Raw genomic sequence first — 26,823 nt, 5'->3', positions numbered from 1 at the left:
GCCAGCCACTCCTTACAGAGAACAATGGTTCTTTTGTTTTGTCGCTTAGTATGCGGTGAGTAATAACTTAAACTCTTATAATTAATTAATTTAGTCTGCTTTATTAATAATCTTCTATATGATTTCATTATATTCTATTTCATTATAAATCAATTTGATAAGAGATATAATAATATAATTTTATAAATATAAATTCATATTATATATATATTAGTCATCAATATATCTCTTAATTAGTAAGATATTAACAAGTGATTTAGTATGCTTATTATAGAATCTCATATTCAGACTCAGATTTCCACTCTCTCTCTCTCTCTCTCTCTCTCTCTCTCTCTCTCTCTATCAAGTAAATCATATAGAGGAATGAGATGAGATGAGAAGCGATGATGAATTTGTTAAATTGTAAATACAAATTACTATTCATTCATTCATTTGTTCTATCATTCATTCATTTTTTTTGTAAATTTGCCCCGTAGATCTGTATTCTTTTGGATATAATACTTATAGTATTTCTTACTTGTAGATCTATAGATGAAATATGGATATATGAAGAGTTGAAGGAATAGAGAGAAAATAAAGGGAGATGATTAAAAAGATGTGAGAAATGTTGATAGTTTGAGCGAGTAGATTGTAGTTGATAGAGGGGGGGAAGAGGGAGAAAATATATAGATATGTTTGAGAAGTATAATAGGTTGTAAGTAAGTATATATATTAGGATTGATAGAAGAAGAAGAGAGAGGAAAAGGTAAGAAGATGAGGAGATGAGGAAAGTAGAAAGAAAATGAATAAATATATGTGAGAATTTTATAGATTATAAGCGAGTATATTATGATCAACAAAGGAAGAATAGGGAAGAGAAAGGAGAAAAGAAGAGAAAAGAGGAAGGAAATAAATAAATACATTTGAAAAGTGCTACGGGTTACAAGCGAGTATATGTATTAGGATTAATAGGGGAAGAGTAGGGACACAGAGATGAGAGGAGAAGATATGAGGAGGGAAGGGAGAAGATAAGTAATTGATTGTACTTGAATACTTGAGAGGCATAATGGGTTATAAGCAGTAAATATGAATATATTAGGATTGATAGAGGGAGGGATGAGGAGAGAGGAGAAGAGAAAGAGGCAGGGGAGATACTTGATATAATAACAGTAATAATGATGTCAACTCTTCTCTCATATATCATCTTATTCCCACCCAATCTATTCGTCCCATCTTCTATCCCATCCCATCCCAACCCCACCCTGCTCAACTGAATCCTCAAAACAATACCTGCTTGCCTACCTACCTAGATACCTACTTATATAAACGAGTACACCTCTTTATATTACACCAACTCCTCATCGAATCCTATCTACCTAACCCCAACTTATACACCAAACACATACCCAAAAACATACCCAAACTATATCCACAAATGTACTCGTACCTACACTAATATTCACACTACTCCTACTACCCGAACCCACACAATCCACCTCCCGCCCCAATCCTAGCCTCTAGATACCAAATTATCCACAATCATCCAGAACAAACTCGCCTCCCTTCTTCCTTCTCCCCCCCTCTCCCTCCCTCCCGACTCCTATTCTATTCCTATTCTATTCCATTCCTATACAATACCTATCTACCTACATAGGTATACAATACACATTACCAGTCGATGGATGGGTTGAGAGATATAAGAATTGTATCTATATACTAGGTATCCAAACTCACCAAAAGCCCCATATACCAATTCGAATTATGTAGAAGAAGAAAGAGACACAACTCGTGTTTCTTCTTTTACTTATTCATTCATTTATTCAATCCTTCGTTCATTCATTCGCGTATTCAGAACTCACCTCGCCTCCCCTACACACATACATACAATCCAGAAAGGAACCGGTACCACAAAAGATTCACATTTCCGCTGACTTCTCAAAGAGACCGACAGACGCATACACAATTCAACCAAAAAATACAATTGAGATTCTCATTCACTAGCGTCTCAAAAAAAAAAACAGCAAACGCCCGATCCTATTTATTTTTCCAGTACCCTACGCTTTAATACACAATGTAGGTATGGTATAGTATGATTATAAGACCTACCAACCATTTAATTCCCTCCCTCCTCATGACTATGCTGTTCCTGATAGAATTTCCTATCTCATCTACAACTTGTTGTCCATCCATCCATCCATCCATCCATCCAAAATATTATATCATCTTTTCCCCGTTTCAAATATCTAGTGAGAAGGTATATGAGTGGGAAATTGTGATGTGCCGGACATCTCTCACTCGTTGAAATGGTAGACCTATGATTCGCGTGTGTTAGTAAACGATGATGAAAAAAAATGTGAAACAAAGAAAAAGTACAGCATAACATACCTTATAATTAGGCAAACCAAAAGCCTCCCAGCCCAATCTCTTTGCCATCTTAGCAAATCCCTCTGTTTCAATCAAATGATAGAATGCAAACGGAGGGAACATAGCCCCATCACGATGAACCTCTGCCTTAACCATCAAAGCCGTTCCTCCTACCCCATCGAGCGGAATCACCTCCTTGGAATCGCCAGTGTCACTGGCAAGATATGCCATCAATGTTCTATACGTCGCCATATCCGCATAACCTTCCAATAAAATATCATCCGGACCCATGGATTCCCCAAGCTTTCGGGCCACATCACTATCCTGCCAGCTATTAAAATCGTATGCGCGTTCCGACATGCGTTTATCTTTAGTATCGTAGTATCTCTGGAAACAGTTTGGCACAATGATAGCTTTATCGTGCGAAGCCAAATCTTGGATCAAGGTGGGAGGAGTCTCAATAACATCGGAATCTAACCATAGCACCCAAGATACGGAGGGTCCAAGAGTGGTAAACAGAAGAGAGTTTCTCGCTCTGGACATGGCGGCTCTTCGTGCCTTTTGATTCTCCATCTTGTGTCTCTCGATTTCGGATTGGGATGCGATGGGAGGATCGAAATCTTGTCGTTCGATAATGATACTGGCGAAACGATTCTTTTCCGGTCCCGACTTCTGAGTCTTTGTAACCTGTTCCTGCAATGCTGCTGTAGCGGCATTTCCTTCCTTGTTTCGTGGGATGATAAACGCGAGAGTAATAAGTTCATGCGGATACGAAAGCTTCAATAAGTTATCCCAATACTCCTGATAGAATCGTGCCAGAGGTGTCAAGATGAGAATCATCTCCCGGTTGCCCAAAGGATCGGCAGTACTGGTAACATTGTTCATGTGGTAATGAACCACGGGTGGTGGTATGCGTTTCCCGCTCTTTGTAGCTTCATTTTGTTTGCGAAAGGGAGAGGTAGGTGGTGAGAGGGGATTGGATGCGGCGCTGGCTCTTCGTAATTGCGAAGCTGCGGCGTCGGCGTTGGATGGGGAGAAGAGAAATACGAATATGATGATACATAAGACCACACCCACAATCAAGGTGAGTGGGTTTGTACGCCGTAAAGAGCGGACTGGGCCCATGGCGCCGTTGTACTGTTCGAAAGGTTGTCCTCGATCGATAGTTTTGTGAAGATCCTACGAGCGCATTTGTCGAGTCTGGAGTTCTGGGGTGTCGGTCACAAGAGGTTTGATGTCGTAGCTGGTTATGTATGTATTTCGGCTCGTGTCGCAGATTGGATTAGATACCGATTTAAATTAAGCCAACAATCTCTTTTGCACCCCAAAGGATTGATGGAATTGATCGATTGTCAATGGGAGGAGCTACCTTTTTTTTTCTAAAGGACCTCTAGAATATCAATGGGTATGGAGATGGAAAAAATGAGTGTAAAGTTAAGTTTAAGTGAATTAAGTCGATCTTTCATCAAAAGTGTTGATGGCACTCTCTTACTTTTACCTCTTGATGAATTGTGATGATGTGATTGGTTGAAGTTGAATTTAAGAGGATCACATAATGATCTGGACACGATATGTTTGATATAGCTATGGAGGACCGGTAGGTGATTGATATGGGAATTTAAAGTTAAGGTACAATTTGGGGATTCTGGTGGCTCAGGCTTATTGTGACCGAGATAGGTGTCTAGTATAAGTTATAAGTACATCCATCCATCATAATATCTATTCTTATCACCATCATCATTCGAGAAGCACAGTCGAAAGTTGGAATTGATGTTGGTGTTGGTGTTGTGATTTCAAACAAGGTGAATAGGGGTACTCGATAATAGTCGATAAACAATCAAGAAGTGTGTATACATGTTGTATGTTATATAACTAACTTATAACAAAGTATCTTAATTTATACCAATATATCTACAATACCGTCAGTCAGCATCTAAGTATTCCATTCTTCTCGTATTTTCTCCACGTTATTAAACTACAAGTACAATAAACACAGACAGTACTTCGCCTATTTCTATATTTCCACTCAAGACCAGTAAATAAGTGACAGTAGACAAAGTCTACATACAACCTCATGATTGAGTTTTGACTGAAGACTCAAGACATTTCTAGCACTCTTCACAAGTATCAACTGTATGAACAAATCGACCTATGATGTTTTCCAAATCCCAAGGCCGTTTCATGTTCTGCTTTTACCCGTGCCTCCCTTCATTGGTACGTGTGACCCCTTTTCATTCAAGGAAATACTACCTACCATGGAATGATTAAAATTTCCAAGCTCGCCTCATCTTATAATTCCTCATCTTCGGATACATACATGCTTGGGATTGGTTACCATTGTAGATTTGGTTACCGGGGAGTATAGATGAATAATCTTCTTGCAATTGAATGATTTGTTAAGGGATGTGGGATCATCCGCGGATATGGTTCTATTGATGGCTATTTTTGACAATATTTTTATTATTGTCGGTAACATAATCATCAGTATTTTTATTGTTGTCGACTGTTACGCTGGTGGCAAATGTATGTTTATGTACACATCTTAAAAAAGTGCTGTGACTGGATGCTTTGGTGATATCTTCATCAAATCCAAAGATAGGAGGGTTCTGGCATCTCTGCCTCACTCTATGATCTATCTCTAGGCGAGATATCTTTGAATCTCACTGGTAATGAACACTTCACCACCTCGATTTCGAGGAATTCCATCAGTACCTACCTACCTAGGAATTAAAGTACCATACAAAGAAGGAGATGTATCTCTAATATTCCATCCCATCTCATACAATCCAGATATAATATGATAGCTTCATCCCAAACCAATGACTCAACATTATCCGATCGATATCCGTGATACCATTTTCCATACCTAGGGAATTATCAAAAAACGTGGGACAATCCATAGGAAAATCCTCACATTTCCATGCTATCTATCAAAATTCATACTGTGGTATTGGGTAGAGAACTGCAATGATACTTGGTCATGTAAACACGAGTCAGTACCAGTCCGGACTCCGTACACAGAACCTGAAGAAATACAATGGAACAACAATACAGCGATGTATCTATCTCCCTCCAGAGTCCAGCCTACCACCACAAAAAAGGTACAAGGAACCATTCCCAGCCTATTACAAACCCTAATAAACTTCAAATATCAAAAATCAAATTACATGCTCCGGTTCAGGTTCAAGTTTTCGGTTTAGCTACGCTTGCACAATTTTGTGTGCTTTCGTTTGGCTTGTCCAACTGTAGATCATGCTGCATGATGCCGCGTGGCAGCTACATCGTACATGAACGAATTGATTGCACACATTGCGGACGCCGCCATAACGGTTGTTTTGTTTATGGAGGGGCTGGAAAGGTTGAAGTGAAACATTATGCTAGGTGATGGAAGGAAGTTTGGAACGGGAGAAGATTCGAATACGCATGATCTGTGACACGGTGGGAGTGATTGGAGGGAACCAAGCTGAAGGGATGAATGGGTGGGAGAGAGAGGGAAAGGGAGAGAGAGAAAGATAGGATGGATGACGGGTATTTTATATAGGAGAGAAGCTGGTAAGTATTATGGGTATTTGTTATATTTTGTAATATTGTAGAGGACAGAGGACAGCAGAGAATAGAGGACGGAGCAGGGTAAGTAATAAGGAGTACCCAGTAGGTAGAAATAACAACTTATTGTTACAACCGAGGTCAGTACTCTCTATACATACTTTACTCCTACATAGAACTATATATTACAGTTCAGGTACACAGCAATAAGTCTCGCAGGCTGCATGATCGAGTCTCAGAGTGTCCAAAGAATACGAAATCAGAGCAAAGCAATCACGCCCTAGGTAACGCCATTCCATTTCATTATCTTATGTTGATGCATTTTAAAGATGGGGTGCATGGTTTTGGGGGAGATGTGCAGATTCGATTGGTGGTTTTAATTTGTTAGACGCTGTGGTTTCTCATGGGTTGGTGATGATATACCTAGGTCCGTCCTGGAGAGATGCTCCAATACAGTAACTGAATGACTTTTTGTATGTAGGTTTTGTGGAGTGGGTAGGTATGTAGCTAGGAATGTATATTCATTGCATTTGTTTTCTGCCTAGTGATATAGTGATTGGATCCTTTATGTGGTTTGTCCTCTGCATGCTGTGTATGTTGTGTATGTACACGGTAGACACATGTATGTAAGCAGTGTATGTGCGAATAGATGCATATCCATCTACCCAAAAACCAGGTACTCCTTGATAATATTGAGGCAGTGAAGAGAGAAAGATGGGAATGGTAGCGAGTAGTATGGAGTATGGAGTATGGAGTAAATCTAGACACACTCCTTTCTCTCGGAGTGACCGCCACCATCAACGATACTGTGCAGAAATTGTTCGTCTTCAACCAAGTACGTGAGTGCGTGCGTGGTTAAGTAACTTTTATTATGACCATGAATCTTTTCTTCTAGACTCTTGAATCTAGAAGACTTTGTGATTTAGATCATAAACTACGAAAAAGAGAAGGGTGACTAGTATTTCATAGTCATAAGCATAGTCATAGTCATGGTATCAACCAAGTATCAAGTAATAACAAACATTCCCGTAGTTTCATCCCTCCACGTTTCTCATTCGATATCAAAGCAAAATATCATAAACTGCTTGGATGGATGGATATCCTGGGGATGTTTCCCAATGTTTTTCCTTCACCGATACTTTTCCATTCCATCCATTATTGGTACCTTGAGTGTTATTAGTTATTAGTTTATTGATCTACTCACGAACCTAGGAAAAGGACCCTCTAAATTGATAAAGCTCCGAAGTGGAAGAAGCTCTTTCCTGCATCTTTTTCCCCCTCCCCCATCCACTCCATCTACCGGCCTCCTCAAAAGAGGTAGATAAGAAACAAATCTTTCCCAGCTTTATAAGGTAGTAAACATTGAGCATGAGCATGAGCATGAACATCATTGATCTATGAATATGAACATGAACATGAATATGAATATGATGACATCCGCATGAGCAATGTATACATGAACCAACCATATCATATGCTATCACATCAATCAATTGTGGCCGGCTTCATTTTCGCTTCTTTATTATTCGATGGATAATTCTACACTTCTACTTCTTTTTATTTGATAACCAGAGAGACTTGATTTCTTATATAGGAAAGGGGAAGAATACGAAAAATAGACACCTCCTTCTACCCTACTTACGCCCTTTCTTATCATCCTTCTCTCTCTCTCTCTCTCTCTCTCTCCCTCTCCCCATTCTTCATTCCTCTTTGCGCTGGTATCGCGAAACTTCCCCAAAAAACATTACAGTACAAATACAATACAATACAATACATTACAATACAACCCATCCCATCCCATCCCATCCCAACCCAACCCAACACAACACAACAACATAAAACCCCCCCCTTCACCAAACAATATCGATTTCCAATTCAACTTGGAAAAAAAAGATATTAACCTCTCAAGGAAGACAGACACGTCAAGACATCAGATTATCCAAAAAAAAAAAATAGAATTTTGTTATTTTTTCCTTATCGATTGCAGCAAATAAGAAATCACCCGCGATATCACCTTCCTGTACTTCTTTATCGCATATTCACCAATACCGCCCGCCGTTCCATGCCGTTATTGGGTCCTCACACAGGTCGCATATAATCATGGAACCCGTGCCTGAACTCCGCTCCCTCGAGGAATTCAGAGCATCGCCAGTACCAAGATTACGATTACAAGAATCCGCTCTCTACGATAGTCAAACTCCAATAAAGGATCGAGAACAATCTAGCAGACCTCCGAATCTTCGTCGAACTACAGATCCAATACCTCAAACACCTCGTTCCCCAGGATGGTCATCTCCTGTGACTCCTTTAATCCCCTTTCGTCCTCGAAATACCTCACCATATGCTAGAGGTCATTTTAGATCAAGATCAAACGGCAGTGCTCTTGCTCCTCCAATGTCGCGCGCACAATCACTTCCCGGCGTAAATGGGGCTGGTCATTTACTTATGTCTCCTCAAAGGCCGGCGAGTCCTTTGAGTTCACCAGCTAGAGTTCGCGTACCCAGAAAACCAGCAGATGAAGTATTCCCAGGCTTTCCGAATCGTGCTTTGATCAATATTAGTGAAGATGGTCAATCAGCGATAGAGGAGGATACTTCAAAGATGGCAGATCGAAGTGCCTCACCAATTTTAGGTATACCTTCTAATGGTAGTTATACACGAGTACGAAGACCAGCCTCCCCTTTACGACAGATTGCACCAACAAGTCCTTTCTACAGTGGCACAGCGCCTACGACACCATCCTCTTCGACCTCATCGACTTCATCTCCATCATACAACACCATGAAATTTGGCGAATCTTACCTCACATCCACCAATCCCACCAGTTCATTGTATTATTCTGGTTCATATGCATCTTCATCCGTTCCTTCCACACCTACCTCGACTCGATCTCGTAGCCCAAGTATATCTAGTTTGGAAACAATACCTGATACACCAGATGCAGAAGAAGCTGCCTTGGAAGCAGAAAGAATTGCTCAGTTGAAAGCTGCTGCAGATGCGGCGGATGGGTATGAAGGTGAAGATGCTAAATCTAGAGGATTAGACACTTCCGGAGGTCGTAACAGAGTTTTGGGAGGATTTGGTACACGAGACAAGAGAAAACGTTGGAGTGTTTGTGGTGCTGAAAGACGAGGTGATTTGAATCTAGATACTATTTGGGAGGATTGAGATTGTTCGAACTACGATACCACGATGACGAATGGCCATGAAAGTTTTATTTCATGAGAAGATTATGAACAGAAGAAGTCAGTTGTTTATGGGATGCGCTGTTCAAATTACACGGCTTCAGTACAAAATTCCGATTCGTCCCTGCTGTACTCCACAGTCGAATTGTCTAGATCGGCATATCTAGCAAAAATTGGAATACTGAATGTCAATCAGTACTTTCCCTTGCTCATAAATTATTGTACGATACCCCTTCAGCATTTTTGAGGGAATGGGTTTATTTCCCAAGGAGCATTATCATCGGAGTTATTGAGGGGTGGGTATGGTAGCATTGCAGAGGTTATTTGATTTTTCCCAAACTGTAAATAGGAATAACGAAAGTGGCATGGATGATTAGGTTGAATGATAATCGATTAGCTACTACGAAAGGGCGGGATGAAATTGAATTTGTGAAGTGTATGTGAATTATTTGTTGCTTTCTTTTCCTTGCCTTGGTTCGGTGGGTATTTGTGCTCCCTTGCACTTGGAACCCCCTTTCTTATAAGTTGATTTTGTCCCTCGCCTCGAGGAGATTACTATGGTAAATCTACCAAGGAGTAGTTTTGTTGGGAGAAAAGAAGTGTTTCTCCATATATTTATAAGATGCGATGGATATCCTTTCAGAAAATGGAAAGTTAGAGAGTAGCTCGCATAAGAACATACAGTCTTTTCCCTTGATCTCAGATCGTTCATTCGTTTCTTCACTCTCTTTTTGGTGATATTCATCACTTGATTGGTACTTCTTTATACTTTCTCATATTCACTAAAGGTTCTACTTATTGGCTTGTTAGCTGGTCGGTGTTTTTACATCTTGAGGTCACTCGATAAACAATGCAGCTCCTTACTGTTGTCGGCGCGATCGCCGTTTTGTCGAATGTCGTTTCGGCGGTTCCTCAACCGAGCGAGAAAAGTGTACGTTAATTCGTTTTCTTGATCCTGTTCTCCCCCTCCCCTTTCAAGTGAGGTATATGCACGTACTAAATAATCCTCAGGAACAAATTCAAGAAAAACGATGGGGTTGGCCGTGGAGTACGGATTCTGGCAAGGGTGGCCATGGTTCGTGGGGTGGCGATGATGATAATGACGACGACGATGACGATGATGATGATGATGATGATTCGAATACTTCGATTCGATCACTCTTACCATTTACACATCCGCATCTAGTGGCTGAAGAAACGAGAACTAGTACGACGGTTTCTGGTACTTCTTTTTCGACATTCGTATCGAGCTCGTCTATTGCTCGTTCTTCGGCAACAAATGGTTTGATTTCCGGAGGTGGAGGTGGAAGTCTCGAGACTACTATCTCGATTATTTCTACAGTTACAGATTCGATTCTTTCGGCTACTCCTGTTGTGATCGGAATATCAACATTAACCTCACCATCATCTACCCTTTCAGCAACCCTCATCATCGACAACACATCTCTCACTCTCTGCTCCGCACTCCCCACTAGCATCATTACCGTAACTGAGAGCTGCACGAGTACAGCATGGATTACGGTTATCGAGAGCGGAACTTGGACGATTACTCCTCTGCCATCTACTCCCGTATCGACTCCTTGGACCACTACACCGTTACCTTCGGGCTCTCCTTCGGGCTCACCATCAGGAGTCCCAGTCACAGGGGGAAATTCAACTGGGATCTGGACGGTGACTCCAGCGGAGACCTCGAGTAGAGTTTGGACGACGAGTAGGGGGAATGCGAGTGTAACTTCTGCGGTGGAAACGGGAACAGCAACGACCACAGGTTGGTCTAGTGTAAGTGCAGGACCTTCTGTATCGGGTAATTCATCATCGTGGGTATTATCTTCGTTGTCATCGATATCCGCGACATCGACTCCGGAGATTTCAACTCGGGAATCTACTTCGACTACGCTTCTTTTTTCTACGACTACTATTGCTTATTCTTCCTCCTCCTCCTCCTCCCTGTCCACTCCCATCTCCAGCTCCTCAACCCTCCCCTCCTCCTCCACCTTCTCCATCCCCGCCCTCCCCATCTCAACCGGCACCACCGATCTTCACCCCAGCACCACCATCGCTTTTACTACTACCGTCACCACTATCCAAGCCAGCGGAACCCCCAATCCCGCAGCTGTACATTGTGGACTCCATGGTTTACCGGTTGGAGATTATTTCTTGGCCGAGTTTGTAGAGGATAAAGCGGGGGTTGCTGTTACCTTACAGGGGTGTTGGGAATTTTGTGATGTGAGTTTTTTGGGGGGGCTTCTCTTACGCTCATTTGTTTGGGTTCTTCCATCTTGAATAATCCCTCCCCCCATTTCCACTACCCCTCTCTCTACTTTCCTTTACTTGACCTGATTCTTCTTTCAACATCTTGTTGAGAAATTAACTAACCCCAACAGGGCGTCTACGGCATAGACAAAGGTTGCGTATCCTACTCCTTCTATCCAGAACCCGGCACCGGCGCACCTAGATGTGATCTTTTTGGGGGAAGCGTGGCCCAGAGCTTGGATAGCATTATTCCGAGTGTGCCGAATGTGTGGTTTGATTTGGAGTGTGGGGATCCGAGTTTGAGGGGGTGATGAGGGGGTAATGTGGGAGGGAGGGGAGGAGAGGAGGGAAGGAGTAATGGAAGGGGAAGGGGAAAATAAAACGACATATAATAAGAAAGTGTGAAGTAGTGTTATAGAGAAGAGAGGTATGAATGAGGATGCAGGTGAGGGAAGAAGAATGTGCAAGGGGAAAGAGTAATAATGTCTAGTGCAATGGTGTTTTTCCTTTTTATTTTCATTCTTGTTTTCATTAGAGTTGTTTTTTTAGATTTTAGAGGGGAGGGGGAGGGGTAAATCGACTCTTATTATTTATTTGTTTATATTTGTTTTTTCATCTATTTTGTGACTTTGTAGCTGAATGCTATGACAAGTAAATTAGTATCAGAATGTATAATGTAGTATAAGAATGATTCCTTAGACCTATTTTTCGTTGAGGTTGAGGTTGATGTATGCTTGGGGTGATGGATTGATTGATTGAGTGAATGTTTCCTCTTTTTATCATTACCTTTTTTCTTTGTATAGGGAAGGGGAAGGGAGGGGGGAGTTGAGTAGATTATTCTTTTCGCTTTTAGTTTGTTACGATCACATACTAGAGGAAATCAATAAAGATCAAACAACTAAAATAAGAAAGTTAAAGAAAGAAGAAATTCTTAAAGGATCTCTTTATTTCTTATGTAATAACAATCACTTAATTCAAGTTAGCCTTGAATTAAAATATACATAATGAGTAATTACAATGTTATATATTATTCGTTAAATAGTTTAGTTCGATTCGCTTCTTTTATTTCGATTCGAGAGGTGATGTTATTATTATGTTTATTATTATTATGTTTATTATTATGATCATCTTGAGACTTAAGTAGAATAGAGTAATACCTTTCTAGTTTCTAATTTTTCATTTCCATAAGTAGTCATTGAACTTTGAATTTTCCGAATAGTTCTAATGTATACTGGTTTTGATATACGATAAGGGATTTGCGTATTAATACACACTTATAAGATTACGTTGATCTATTTCTGAGTTCTAATTACTTCACCTCCGAAAGCAAATCTACAAGCAAGTCTACAAATTGTATTTCTATTACAACATTTAATTAGTTTCATACAAACTTGTGCTTCTCCGAATCCCTATACTAGCAAATTGCAACAATATCATCGATATCAATATCAAATTCCTCGCTAGCTGTCAATCTCGCTAGCTGTCAATCTCCCCTTTAGCGCAAGTTAGGGTTGAAAGACACGGTATTGATGAACCTGCTTGATAAATGTAGGGAAGGTCCTTTAGTCATGTCTATGATATTTATAATCATTCTTGATTGTTGCTAGTAAGTTGTGGGAGACTAGTTATATAAAGGACGCTAGATAATACAATGAATGTCCTGTTAGTGATCACACGATGCACCTACCTAGACACTTATAAATGATTAGGAATTATATCATTCCAGATGAAAAGTCAATAGATAGATAGATAGATAGATAGATAGGGTGATAGTTGAGAAAACTAATCCTTTAGATAAGTTTTGGTATATGGATTGATTTGTTGAGAAGAGAAGAAAAGAAAAGGATATATATACATATATATATATATATCTCGTGGGAATACATCTCTCTCTCTCTCTCTCTCTCTCTCTCTCTCTCTACCTAGATAGCCTAGCTAGACAAACAAAATCGAAACAAAGAAAAAGAAACAGTAAAATTAATGCAATCAGCACAAGTATCTCCATCTCCATTCTCTTCGATCTATCTATCGAGCTCAAACAGAATAAAAAGCCAATAAATATGTTAGAATCCAATCATCTTCAGATAAGTAATCAAATGCCGGCAGCTTCATAAGTGCTAACAGACTAATCAGAGTGTGGTTCGTAATGAGAGACGATTTTTGTCGTTTTTGTGGCATATAGTTGCTATGGTATTGGCGAGTTACTATTTTGCTATTTCGCTGGAAACAGATAACATCTGATCACTGCTATTCGTTGCAGGGTTTTTCTTGCGATTTAAAGCACATATTTCCCTAGATGATAAGGCAGAGCTGCCCATGAGCTATCTTTTCGAATACATGTATGTATGTGCATGCATTCATGCTACAAAAATAGTTGTACCGCGAAACTATCATACTTCTACTCTACTTTCCACTAATATCATGACAGTAGGAACTTTCTTTGCGGCATTCCCCTCAATATACTTGGCTTCAGTCATGGTGGAGAGTGTGAGTTACTAGCTACATACACCACGAGACTCGAAACCCCTGATTCGAAATTGAACCACCTTAATAAACGAAACTGAAGAAAACAAAAATAGGAGATGGATATCCATCTTAGCGATTTGCTTTCTTATCCTTCTGTTTAGGGGTTTGGCATAATATTGTTAGCGCTAACTACAAATTCTGGATTATACGATATTCGTATTGAACATCCAACGTCATAATGTCTATTTCCATTTTTCTTTGATAATTTACTAATTCATTAATACCTCTTTCATCTCTAAATATTCCGAATTCCCATCACATTCAAAAGACTAAAATCAAATCAGATCTTGATTCTCATCATCCTAAAGAATTTCATCTATCCCATCCCATCACATAACACGAGAATAGGAAATACTATGAGAACAATGCAAGAATCTATATTCTCAAACTTCGAGGAGCAGGAACTCTGAACTTCTCTCTCTTCAAAAGTTATGACTTTCAAGCTGAGAGCCGTATAAATTCACATTATCTGTCTATAGTATAATCAGAGTGGTAGTCCCTCTTATTCGAAAGTAAATATCACACTTTTGTATACATTGTATATGAATGCGCTTAACATCTTGTTTCTTAACTCACGATATCCATCATACGGCTACATCCTTTATAAAACTCTTTACTTATTTAAGCGAATACGGTCTTCAACTCATCCTCGCTTGGCTAGAAAACGGTGCTAAAGTAATTGAACATGAGATAATAACTCATAGTAAGTGAATCTTCCTCTCGCAAGTTTGCATACGGTCATATAACCAAGTGACGTCACATGATAATTCAGGGTAAAAACCTAGGCTCCTAGTTCATTCTATCAGACTTCAAGCCCTAAAAATACGAGCCCTAAAGCCTAGAAACATTCTCTTACATACGAATAAATAAAATTCAATGAATAGAACATTAACTTACAAAACCGTATAAATAGGTAAACAATGATACAATATTTCGCACCAAGTATATTCATACGGCTACTGCCTAAGATACACATCGCCGTAAACATATTGAGTAGACCGAACCCTCTTACATCTCCCCCTTGTAAGGATCTAAAAATCCCAACCTCTCCAACTCATTCAATTCATCTTCTCTCTCTTCTTCTTCAACAGTCCAAACTCGAGAACTCAAACAAACTCCAAATCGGATTCTCAGATAACAAATCTACCAACCAACAACCCAAACCAGAGTACAGATCCTTCTCACTGCTCACACAAAACTACATCCAAGACTTTCGGATACAAATCCACGACTCCCAACCATCAAAATACAAACCAAAAAACTAGTCAAGATGATCTCGATGACTAGAACATCAAGAACCATCTACACAAACACCGTCGAAGGCACCCTAGTCTTCTTATCCCTTGCCGCGGCTATCTTCGGCCTCTGGGGTCTCGTGAGCTTTGTGCAAATGCTCCTACGCATTTCGCTCGGGATGTGAGGAACCCCTATCTGCAAAGTTGTTCGTAGGGGGGAAGGGGTGGAAGCTGCTGGGACTAGCAGGAGGATATGATAATCACGGGCTATCATATCCTTAGGCGCATGGAAGAACAGAGCTACTAGCACGGGCATACAACGCACTTGCGAATCATTTCATCGCAAGGATGTGAGAAATGAACGGGGGGCTAGGAGGGCAATATGGCCACACATATGGGAAATGCCATGTGGAAAGGCGGTGCGGCGGAATTTGCAGATGGGAATTGATATATGATGATAGACTACAAGTCTATTCCATCCAGATTGTGTCGATCCAAGGGTACCGGAAGATATTGCAAGGATTCACAAATAAATCAGTATCATACCAACTGAGTACAGTGAATGCATGAGGGAAAACAATAATGTGAAACCAAAGTCTCCAAAGTGAATTTGATACCAAGCTCGACTTGGTACGAGAAAGTTCGAGTCACATGGAGTGTACTAACTATTGAGATAATATAGCTGCTTGGTCCTACCTCGGAAGGGTTTCATCCTGAATCAGAAAGGGGGAATAACACCAAATTACAGAGTAGCAAATATTAGCGTCAATGCCTAGTCATCGTGAAAGAGAGTTGACATAAATTCGCGTATAATAGAACTTCGAGATTTGAATATTAAGGTAGTCCGGAAAACATATTTCCCAATTCAAATTTTAGATTTGGTTTCATCTAGAAGCTCATGACAGTGAAGAGGGACATGCAGAAGTGAAAAAGAAACCGTCAGTTATCAAGGTTGAAGTCTTCATCGAAACCGAATTAATATAAAAACAATAATCGACAGAATTGCAAACAACCATAATATCTCGCCCAGCACCTAAGTTTGCAACCTCGCATCTGTAAGCAGTGAAATCGACTTGAAATATCTCAAAAATGAATCACTTAATCATGGTTTTAAGTACATATATGCTGCTTAGAATTTTCATCATGGCCTCAACCCTCTCACTCACGACTTTCCTCTCCATAGACAACTTCAAACTCCTACACAAGATAAATCGATAGATAACAACATAAGAAAACCAAAGAGCCACATCGAACAGACCAGTCTCGCTTCGATAAGAGAGTCTTCATAAACTACCTACAGATATCAAGGATCATTGAAGCTCACTAAAATAAAATATTCGTCTACTCAAGAGGCGGAAACTATCAAGATTTTATATTCCAAATAAAATTTATATCTACAAAACTGATCTACCATATTGTATGCCGCGCCTAAAGAATCCATGCTTAAAGATCTATATCACAGTAAAGCTATCCCGTCCTTGCCCAGATAGCGCCCATTGAACCAATTCGCTTGCGAGGATGAAAAAAAAAACTAGAGAAAAAAAAAAACAGACATAATGAAGAATCTACCTAGCTGACTTTAGAGTGTAGTAAGTACTGGGGCAAGAAGTAAACCCAAGGTTCTAGTATCTTAAATTTCTCTCGCAAATCTACAAAATTTAGATCAGTAGGTCAATATTCTAAAGCTAGTTAACATCAGTAAATCAATATGCAGTGAGATAATCACAGTCGCCAATAATACTGTTGATCGTTTCGTTTGTGCCGCCGACTACCGCTCTAGCTTTCCTCCGTCGCGTAATCGCGCTCAATGGCCTTTGTCCTTATCCTGCGCACTCGGAGAAACATTGTATTTGACTTTATCCCAAATGTGGCTGAGCGCGCAATGTTTAACATGTTTTTCGAACCATTAAGTTACATGTAAAACACGTGCTCAGTGGTACATTGATTGTTATTTCGCGCCATTATCTTCCACTGATTTTCTTCACAAGACTAACACCACGGTAGGCTAATATAGACGTAATCAACCAAGTAACAGCGCATGCCATTCAAATCGACGTTTTAGATCGGTTGCGTGTACGTGCAGATCATATTACTGTACAATTGCTTCCTCCAGCAAAGTTAGGGCGTCCGCTTCTATTCCTTGACGTGTGGTATTCTCATGCATCGTTAGATTCGGTCAAAATTCCCAGAATGGTAGAAATTTCGCTGGCTCAGAAGGAGAAGGGACTGGAGAAGTAGATTGGGAGAGGTCAGTTGTGTCTACTTCTGTTGGTCGTCCGAAAAATGCAAAGTGAACGGACACTCGGTTGGTGAAAGGTACTGGGAATCCAAGTTCACTTAATTCTAAACCCATCCTTTGCGATTCTTTGTGTCTTGCTCCCAGTTCCCAGAATTGTTGGATCATTTGAGCAACCAGTGTACTATTCCACATCCCTTCTCGTCGCGGACATCTTAACAATAGCTCCATTGCCGTTTCTCGAATAGACATGTCAGGACAGTGGCTACAGACGTAATAAAGCGGCCCTATAAAGCCAAAATCGCTACTGAACGTAAGCGACGGCCTTCCATTCATCGCATCCTGTTCCGCAGCTGCAATTAGCGACTTTGACAAGTCGATAATGATTTGAAAGTCGTCCAAATATTTCAAGAACCTATCCGAGTCCAACAATCCAACCACAACTGTCAAATCACTGATGTCAGGACACATTCCAGCCATAATTTTCAACGTCGTGTGATGTATTTTCAGGAGTGCGGCACCTTGCACTTCCCTGCTGGTGAGATCCTTGCCTCTGGATGACATGAATTGTTCAAATGCAAGGTTCCAATGAGATAACTGGGATGTGTATTTGTCGAAATCTGCGAGGCTTTCTGTGGATTGTAAAATAATAGGTAGGCGGCGACTGTATGTCTTCAAGTTAGCATGTGTTTGGTAAATGAAATTAGTTTGGAAGTTTTATCATTTACTTACTCCAGCATATAATGTGCCCTAAATAAACCATCCGTGACCTGATCTAAACCATTCCGCGCGTCTTCTAGATTTTTAAATTTTTCATAACTTACAACATCTCTCCCGTCGACGTCTGTTAACTTTTCAACAAAGGTTGTCCTATCATGCCTACTTTTCGTCTCAACGTAAATGAAAGACTGTATCGATAATCTCCTGAAAATAGGAGCAATTTTCTCCTCAATGATTTGATTCCCTGGAGATGACTTCCTTATATCCCGCAGAATCACAAGCCCACTTTGAAGATGGACCATTGCTGATTCATAGTGGCCTCGTAGGCTATCAAAGCATACAAAGAGTATGCAGGACATGAGCGCCATGAGCGGTTCTTCCTTCCCGTGTGATAGAGACCTCCGCAGTGCACCCATGGCTTTCGAGTACTGATTCAGTGCCAATTGGGCATTTTGATCCTCCCCCGATGGGACGGAGTGCAACCTCTTCCGTGAGAAGTCTTCATGCAAGGCTCCTAGTGCTATCACGGCGTGTCGTAAAGCAGGCTTTTGAGTAGAAGCAGCCAGTATAAGATTTCCCCAAAATGAGGTATCAAAGTATCCAGATAGTTCCGCTGCTGTATTGCGAAGAAAAAATTCGAAGCCTCTTTTTTCCTCCGCAGTCCCGGGTATATGGATGGAGATTCGTTGAATGAGGGTTACACAGTCCTTGAAAGTTTGGTTGGATATCACAATGTCGCTACTATAACCATCGCACTTTCGTCCGGTCGTTGAACACCGCATACAGCTCGGTTTGGCCTCGTCGCACTTGATTCTCCTGGTTCTGAAAGCTGTGTGAGTTGATGTCCCATCTACGAGAGGGCAATCTGATCTTACTTGCAAGTCCCGCATCCTGTTTTAACCTTTGGGGCAGATCGTCGCTTGCGTTGCTGAATCTGATCTCTCGCCATCTCGCCGATTTAAATGATTTCATTCGAACAGCAGTAAGTCGTCAACCTGCCGGCCGACTTCGAAGCTCTTCTCTATATTTCATAGTCAAAATTCGGCGCAGCAACTTGTAGTCTGCCAGGTTGTTTGGGCTACATCTGCCGGCACGAAGGCACAAGGAAGTGTCGCCCAGAAGACGAAATCCCAGCCTGGTCCGTGCATAATCCACTAAGGCTGTTTTATCAAATAACTTTAATAACTTTAAAAACTTTAAAAACGTTAAAAACGTTAAAACCCTTAGAAGCTTTTAAATGAGTGATCACCTGCCTCTATGCAAAAGGTACTTTGTTTGGAGTAGACTTGACATCTTTCATTGGCAAGAAGATTAAAATGTGTCTATAGGGAAGATGAAGGGAAATTAACGGGGATGAGTTTGAGTGTAAAGATAATATTGATGGATTGACTGCTGAACTGGAAGGGAAACACAAGAGTTTCTCGAGGCTTCGAGCATCTCTACCGAGCGAGGAGCCACTTTCCAGCCTTCTAGTATCTACGGAGGTAAAATGTGATAAGTTGGTGCTACACCGCTTTTACATTGCCGCCAATAGAATCATTCTGCCCACAAAAGCTGATGCTGGCTAACGAAGCCGGCATAACATGCCGCCGTAAGCTGATACGAACCGACGAATCATAATCCATCAACGTGACTTCACAGGCGGATGAGTAAGCAAAGGTGCACAGGCATGTTCAAAACTCACAATCCCAAACTCAATCTCGAACTCAATAATTCATACTCTCTCGAGTCTATCTATGACATTGACCAGCTCTATCGATTTACCGCATGGAGGCTTCTTTCGCAGAATTGGCGGTACACTAGCAAGGACTGCAGCTTTTAGAGCCAATGGGCTCCCCTGCAAATGAAGTAAAACGCCCCGAAATAGAAGTAAAAGCATTCAATGGAAATACAATGCATATGGTGAATAATCTATCGAATTATTAAATTACACAATTACACAATTCCGCTCTTCATGGCAACCCTGATTCACGATGAGCTTAAAATGTAATCCTTGCTATGAACGGCCAATGTTGCGAAAGGCCACGCACGCCACGGAACCCGTCTACCGATCTACCGGTACCAATCTACCAAAGGATGTCCGATGCAAAGTACGAAGTACGAAGTAGACACTGCAGCAGAGGCAGCCACCTTCAGAATTCTTGCGCAATTGGAAAAACTCGTGAGCAAGATGGATCCAGTCACTGGTATCCATGATTCCATCAAGGCTTGCAATATCCACATTTTCTCTGCTGTTCTGGAACACGTAACACCTGCCCAGCTTACCATCGTTCAGACAAGTTCTGCCAGATTTTACACCAAATAAGCCTTTAATTCTCCATCCAAAAGGCTAATGGCAATATCGTCAAGCCACATGTAGAATGATGGATACGTTCGCAACGTGGGGTGCAGGTGGACGTTTCATTGACTCGTTTGACAGCCGCAATGCAATGTATTCGTCTGTGCCCTTGACCGCGATCTATTCGACCATAGACTGCCACATATCATGACCGTGAATTTGGCGAACAGAATGCTCGAACATGTTCTGTAGTACTGCGGTTTATCTTCGCCAACCATAGTCATGGGAACTGACAGCCACGGGGCGTCGAAACCATGTATCTTAGTCTGTAGATGCACCGTTGAGTCTAACCACGTCGCCCAGCTATTCATGTGTTTCGCGACCACACTATCTACGAGCACTTCCCACCTCGGTAGCTTCTACAATTACTACGGGGGTTTCTAATTCATGGGACTTTCTGATGATCTGCGCTGGCTGGACGGTTCTCACTGTCATCTTCTACACTATTGCTAGAATCAGATTCCTGGATAGTGTGTCGATCGGCTACGTTCATGTTGCCCTCGAAACTGTGGCTGTTCTTTCATGGCTCGCTAGTTTCATTGCTGTAGCTGTTCAGGTTTCAACTGACACATATTCGACCGGGAAAACCCCATGTAAGATTCTCATTGTGGCAACGGCCTTTGGTGCGCTCGAGTGACTGTTATTCACGATTACCGCAGCCTTGACTGCCATTTCCATCTTCAAATAGTTTCCAAGTCAAACACATTTAGGGCTGGACCTGATACAGCTATCTGATTGCTCTACATAATTCCTAGGGCTCTCAAAGTCATAAGGCCATAGAAAGTCCCCTTATCGTAGTTCAAGAACAGATATCTTTTCTGAAATAGTTGTGCGTACATTGTATGTTCCAAACGGGTTTCAAGGAGGCAAAAGATCTAGGCTTTGATACCACTACTTGATCGAAACACCTTCCAATTCTCCATTAAACACCCAGTTATGTTACATGATGAAATAGATTCACTCTGCTCAGACTATCTTTCTACTCGGATCAATCTCAGCTCATGATGAAAATGTTGACTTTGCTTTATTATCAAGAGGCTCGCTGACTTCAATTTCTTCCTGCGAAGGTTTGTCGGTAGAGTTGAGAGGTGCTATATCATAATGGTAACAATATCCAATACGAATGACTACCGTAACGTAGGTTATCAGTGTACAGCTCATATCACTATGCGGCCTACTTCAAAATACAACAAAATCAAGCTTTTCTTAATATTTATATTTTAATAATCAATCATTATTCTGAGAAAAAAAAAGACAATAGATTATAATGAAAATGAAATATTTATGACATTTAGTTTCTTTTCTAAATATTTCATTTTAGCTCAAAATTATTACACTTTGTATTTAACTTTATATTACAAAAACTTTTCTTTTTAATGACTCTAATAATAATTCGAATTTTCGAAAAATAACTAGATTTTTATAATACTAAATATGATTGGAATTTTTATATCAAATTTTGATGGAATTCTATTAGTAGATGAAGAAAGTGTATGGTTACTATTACGGGAGCTGCCTCTAGGGTCACGTGGAAGTGTCTAGAGATCTCTCGAAATGGTTTAGACTAAACTTCAAGTAGGAATTCAATAAGGTTGTAATTGATTGCAATTCTTATAACTATAATAATGAAACTAATAATTGTTCTTAAGCATGAAGTTTTACATTATAATAAAACCTATTTCCTTATATAGACCTTCGTTCTCTATCCTAATCCCTAGAACCTCTCCAATATATTGGATCGTTAAGGATCGCAATGCGCTCCAGAAGCGCTGAAGCTCCTTGACGCTCCATCACGTGTAATTTATATCATGTGACGCGGTATGTTGGATGCCGTCGTAACAGTTACACACTAACGAATTTTGTTTACAAAATGGAGTGAGCCATATAGTGATATGGGCCAGGTGTACACTGATAAACCACGTTAGTCAATTTTGAGATATTTAGAGTCTGTTGAAAGGGTGGGGCGGGGGTGGCTAGATGTGGCACAGACTCTGAAGCCGTTGCGCAGTCCCACGTGACTACAGGCAGAGAACTTCAACATCAAAACGTGATCATGCATGTCAGATCTGCAATTAGTTATCGGATGTACAGCGACAAAATGTCCCCAAGAGTTGTAGATAGTTGGAGAGTAATATGATACACCGAACTACAGATCATCCATTGAGAGTATCACTGAACTGGTAGTACATTCTTTGGTTGGATTATCTTTGAATCGTGAAGTCCGCATTCACAAGCTGAAATCGGCCAGCTTTCTATGCGTGCAAGCCACACACTTTTTAGAATGTCAACTCGAACGAAAACCGTATGTGTGATTGGTGAGTGCACTCATCTTCCGAGGGTTGCGTGACTAACATTCACGGATTAGGCGCTGGTCCCTCAGGGCTCGTAGCAGCCAAAACACTCACTCACGATCATCAAAAAGGTACCTTTGACGTGACGGTTTTTGAGCAGTCGCAGAGAATAGGTGGATTGTGGCCTATATCTCTTGATGACGATGGCCTTTTGAATCCAGATATGTGTACAAACCAAAGTCGTCATACAGTCAGCTTCAGTGACTTGGCATGGTCCGCTTCATCGCCTGCTTTTCCGAAAGCATGGCAGGTTGGGAAATACCTCGAAGACTATATCAAAATGTACCCTGGATATTCAATCAAGACGGGTGTCAAGGTATCCAAGGTCGAACCGCCATACGATTGGCAAACTACTTCAGCCACGTCAGGGAAATGGAAAGTGCATGTTCAACCTACTGAGTCTACCGAATCCCTACAGGTTCACGAATTTGATCAAGTAATTGTGGCCACGGGTTTCTTTGGAAAGCCTAAGATACCTGATACTGTTGCAAATCTTCCAGCTCCAGTCTGGCACAGTTCCAACCTTCGTGATGTCAACAGTGCGTTAACCGACAATGGAAGACTCTCTTCACCTAAGGGCAAGAACATTGTGGTTGTTGGAGGGCAAATGTCTGGCGTCGAAACCGCAGCAGCAATAGCTTTGCAGCTATCCTCTTCCGTCAACTCCACAGAACCTCCGATTCCAAATGCAAAAGAATACAAGGTCTACAATGTGATTCAACAGCCATTTTGGGTGATGACCTTAACACTACCAAACAACCCGAACGTTGATGGTGTAAAGCCCGAAGCTGAAAAGGTAACTAACACCTATCTAACAGTTGGAACTTACTGCTGCTAAATCTCGCTTCAGATATCAAATCCTGCACCAACATTCTTACCCCTCGATCTGGTCATGTACAATCTTGGATGGAAACCTCCTGGGCCTCTCAAAAACTCATCTGGTCACATATCACCAGAGATGGCAAAAATGACTAACGAATTCTTAAACAAGTATCTGGGGACCGACCAGAGCGGAATAGGTACAGATCATCTAGCAATAGCAGGAGATGTTCGTTTTGAACCACCACGACTTACGGTTAGCGACAATTATGTCGAGTTTGTTCGAGCTGGAGATATCAAAACGATTCGAGGAAAGGTGATCAGTGCGGAACTCAATCAATCAAATTCCATCACTGTCGAAGAGAACGGAACTCAACAGGTAATTAACGATGTTGCAGCAGTGATCCTGGCAACTGGTTTTGATGCATCTCCATCACTGGATTTTCTGCCCAAGGAAATCCTCCAACATCTCTCGTTTGATGAATCAAGCAGCGAACTACCGCTAGCCTTAAATGTACACTCTACAGTCAATGCAAAGATTCCCTCTCTCGGCTTTGTAGGGTTCTACCGAAGTCCTTATTGGGGCGTTATGGAAATGCAAGCTCGATTCCTGGGAAAACTCTGGTCTGGCGACACACATGCACGGAAAATCCTAGAATTAGACAACACCCTCGATGAACTTCTTCAGCTACGCACTGATCCTCGACTCGCTCAATTTCCAATGGGTGATTATGCATACTTAATGGAATCATTCGCCACAGCCGTCGGGATCAAACGGCAAGAACCCACAGACGACCCAAAAGCACGTACAGGAATCGTGCTTCCATCCCGCTATATTTATTCACACGCAAGCCCTGCTCAGAAAGAACAAGCAGAACTCGCTCTCTCTGCCATTTTTTCCACATTCGATTCCTCCACACGCGGAACCTTTGTCTCCAAGGCCATATTCCGTTCACTCCAAGGGTCATGGAGACTTTCTCGCTCTCTAAAAAGTTCTCTCTCTACCTTCCCCTCTGGTACCTTCACGGGAACCGCAAAATTTCTTCCTCGCTTCCCTACAACCCCATCTTTCGATTCAGAATACTTATATATTGAGGAAGGAGATTTCGTAACGGATACAGGAATGACATTTAAAGCCAGTAGAAGATACGTATACCGGTATAGAGAGGATACTGATAAACTTAGTGTGTGGTTTGTCAAACCTGATGATAATTTGGGTGTGGATTATTTGTTCCATGAGATGGAGATTTTAGTTCCTGAAGTTCAAGATAAGATGGATGGACAGGGAAAGAGTAAGGGATGGAGAGCAAAGTCAAGTCATCTTTGTATTGCTGATACGTATGATGTGGAATATGAGTTTAGATTCAAGGGGGTCAATGTCGAGGAGTGGAGACAAGAATACAGTGTAAAAGGGCCAAATAAGGATTACAGGATCAAAAATGAGTATAGAAGGTAGATTCAGTTGATCGTAGAGGTACTGTGGGTGATTGCGGAAGTCTCTAGGCGATTGACAATTCAGAAGTTCTATCGGACTATACCCTCGAGATTTTCAATTTAGTGCGTGCAAATCGTGCATCTTCATCGCCAACGCTACAGATCTTCAGCTTTTTCCTTTATCCAATACTGCCACAATACATTCGTGATTTCCTGCTATCTTCTAATTGTAGGATAGGCTCATTTGCATCTACCTATTGAGAGTCATATTCCAAATATTGTCGGGAGACCGTTATTTTGTCATGAATCACTGGCTGCCGGCAACAAATGATTTTTTTATATTTTGTCGTTCATCAACTAGTGTCACTAGCGGAAGTAAAAACCGACCGCATCAAAAAGAGACCCAACTTGACGTATTGCTTGGTGACCCGGTCTAAATTCCAGCTCTTAACCAATTGCGATGCAATGCGATACACGATGGCCAGACTATGTTGCCATCATATGTTCTAATGCTCAATATTCTAATCAAGATTGAACTCTCGGCTCTTTCTTCAAAACTTCACAGCGACATCGTGTGAAATCCACCTTGGACATCGCGACATCTGATAAGAACAATCCATTTTCTCGCTCGAAAGTTTTGTACCCATGCATATGGGACATGTGCATAGGGATGGAATTCTCATAGCAAGTATGCTACCCTACTATCAGCATCAATGGGAAGGTGCTTTCGAAATGTATAGTACAGATCCATTCTCAATACTACTCGCGCCATCGATGACATCTTCGAAGATGGCGATTCGCATGACACCCAACAAAAGATCTGCCGAAAGTCATAACCTTCCCCAACAACAAGGGCATCAAGCTTATCTCGCCAAGGTCCCATGATATTGCGTCTGCAATGTATTCCTTCGGACGCAAAAATCCACAACATCACATGCAAAAACTATCTTTTCCACCAACCGTTGTTACTCCCACATCACGGGTTTCTTGTTCGGGCCGTTAATCCCCAGGTCGAAGATCTAGTGTGGAAATCAAAGGAGAAGTACAGTATATACCGTACATGCGTCCATGGAGAATTACCGAGAGCAGCGTCTGGAACCTGATTGTGTGTGCAAATTCGATCGGCATATGTTGTGTTTGTAAGCTGCGGAGACATACTCGTCGTGCTTATCTTGGTGACCATTCAGGGTTCCCCAGCTTCCAATTTGGATCAAGCATATCGGTGATGAAGACCTTCTTGGTGGACTGGAGCTGGTACTATAGGCTAATATGCCAGCGCGTATCATTTTCTGCAAGTGGGAACTATTTTGCACCACGGGACTTTCTTTTCTTCTTTTCGCATATATGATTCTTCATGATTGATTGAAGGGTTCGGACCAGTTCTATATCAAAGTTTTGATATCATATTATGATCCGGAGATGGGAAGCAGTCTTTCCATGGGGAAATACCATGGGATCAACACGAGGGTGCCAGGCTGAATAATCCTTCATTCTTCGGATGTTTCCAGGAGATGGGTCGGATCAATGACTTTATATGGCAAGTCATGTACTGCGATCTAATCTGTTCTTTTGTCTGAAGTCTTTGATACATACATAAATGCATGGTTTAACAGCACTACTAAAATCTCCGACACTTCTATCTCTTGTAGCTACAGTTTGCGTGCATGCATGTACGCATATTTTGATAAACCTCAACCTCCACTGCTTATTTTGATCCCGTCTTTATCAATTACATTCGTTACAGTTCGTCATTGCTGCTCGAAACATTCTCCGTGGTTCCCGTCTGAGGCTGTGAAAAGGCAGGTGTCCGATTGGAATGCTTCCACGAAGTATTATA

At 41.2% G+C, this 26,823-nt stretch overlaps 6 protein-coding genes across 6 annotated transcripts; 4 read left to right on the top strand and 2 right to left on the bottom strand.

Moving 5' to 3' along the window:
- Window positions 1–2,270: 2,270 nt before the first annotated feature.
- Window positions 2,271–3,468, bottom strand: EAF01_009247 (uncharacterized protein; the record flags this gene model as incomplete). Its single annotated transcript, XM_038917503.1, has 2 exons — window positions 2,271–2,291; window positions 2,365–3,468. The coding sequence occupies 2 exons, from the start codon at window positions 3,466–3,468 to the stop codon at window positions 2,271–2,273; spliced, it is 1,125 nt and encodes a 374-aa protein (XP_038767108.1).
- Window positions 3,469–7,989: 4,521 nt separating this feature from the next.
- Window positions 7,990–9,057, top strand: EAF01_009246 (uncharacterized protein; the record flags this gene model as incomplete). Its single annotated transcript, XM_038917502.1, has 1 exon — window positions 7,990–9,057. One exon carries the CDS (start codon window positions 7,990–7,992, stop codon window positions 9,055–9,057), a length of 1,068 nt encoding a protein of 355 aa, XP_038767107.1.
- An 867-nt stretch (window positions 9,058–9,924) lies between these two features.
- EAF01_009245 (uncharacterized protein) lies at window positions 9,925–11,638 on the top strand (the record flags this gene model as incomplete). Its single annotated transcript, XM_038917501.1, has 3 exons — window positions 9,925–10,005; window positions 10,086–11,300; window positions 11,459–11,638. 3 exons carry the CDS (start codon window positions 9,925–9,927, stop codon window positions 11,636–11,638), a joined length of 1,476 nt encoding a protein of 491 aa, XP_038767106.1.
- Window positions 11,639–16,436: 4,798 nt separating this feature from the next.
- EAF01_009244 (uncharacterized protein) lies at window positions 16,437–19,435 on the bottom strand. The gene is made up of 3 exons (XM_038917500.1): window positions 18,920–19,435; window positions 18,057–18,866; window positions 16,437–17,988 (listed from the first exon to the last, which is right to left on the bottom strand). Exons 1-3 carry the CDS (start codon window positions 18,991–18,993, stop codon window positions 17,265–17,267), a joined length of 1,608 nt encoding a protein of 535 aa, XP_038767105.1. The 5' UTR covers window positions 18,994–19,435; the 3' UTR covers window positions 16,437–17,264.
- A 1,347-nt stretch (window positions 19,436–20,782) lies between these two features.
- Window positions 20,783–21,019, top strand: EAF01_009243 (uncharacterized protein; the record flags this gene model as incomplete). Its single annotated transcript, XM_038917499.1, has 1 exon — window positions 20,783–21,019. One exon carries the CDS (start codon window positions 20,783–20,785, stop codon window positions 21,017–21,019), a length of 237 nt encoding a protein of 78 aa, XP_038767104.1.
- Window positions 21,020–22,472: 1,453 nt separating this feature from the next.
- Window positions 22,473–25,128, top strand: EAF01_009242 (uncharacterized protein). Its single transcript, XM_038917498.1, has 3 exons — window positions 22,473–22,697; window positions 22,748–23,529; window positions 23,584–25,128. Exons 1-3 carry the CDS (start codon window positions 22,637–22,639, stop codon window positions 25,006–25,008), a joined length of 2,268 nt encoding a protein of 755 aa, XP_038767103.1. The 5' UTR covers window positions 22,473–22,636; the 3' UTR covers window positions 25,009–25,128.
- Window positions 25,129–26,823: the final 1,695 nt, after the last annotated feature.

The sequence above is a fragment of the Botrytis porri genome (assembly GCF_014898465.1).
Source record: "Botrytis porri strain MUCL 3234 chromosome Unknown BPOR_013, whole genome shotgun sequence".
NCBI classification, from domain to species: Eukaryota; Fungi; Ascomycota; class Leotiomycetes; order Helotiales; family Sclerotiniaceae; genus Botrytis; species Botrytis porri.
Note: the sequence above shows the minus strand (reverse complement) of the source record. Positions and strands in the feature narration are given on the sequence as shown.

What these genes read in the sequence shown, in the direction of transcription:
- EAF01_009244 (XM_038917500.1), bottom strand. Translation starts at nt 18,993, where the DNA reads ATGGCGAGAGATCAGATTCAGCAACGCAAGCGACGATCTGCCCCAAAG. An exon ending in ACAGGATGCGGGACTTGCAA is followed by an intron (nt 18,867 to 18,919) that starts GTAAGATCAGAT and finishes CACAGCTTTCAG; the next exon opens with AACCAGGAGAATCAAGTGCG. An exon ending in AGGGCACATTATATGCTGGA is followed by an intron (nt 17,989 to 18,056) that starts GTAAGTAAATGA and finishes GAAGACATACAG; the next exon opens with TCGCCGCCTACCTATTATTT.
- EAF01_009242 (XM_038917498.1), top strand. Translation starts at nt 22,637, where the DNA reads ATGCGTGCAAGCCACACACTTTTTAGAATGTCAACTCGAACGAAAACC. An exon ending in GAAAACCGTATGTGTGATTG is followed by an intron (nt 22,698 to 22,747) that starts GTGAGTGCACTC and finishes TTCACGGATTAG; the next exon opens with GCGCTGGTCCCTCAGGGCTC. An exon ending in TAAAGCCCGAAGCTGAAAAG is followed by an intron (nt 23,530 to 23,583) that starts GTAACTAACACC and finishes ATCTCGCTTCAG; the next exon opens with ATATCAAATCCTGCACCAAC.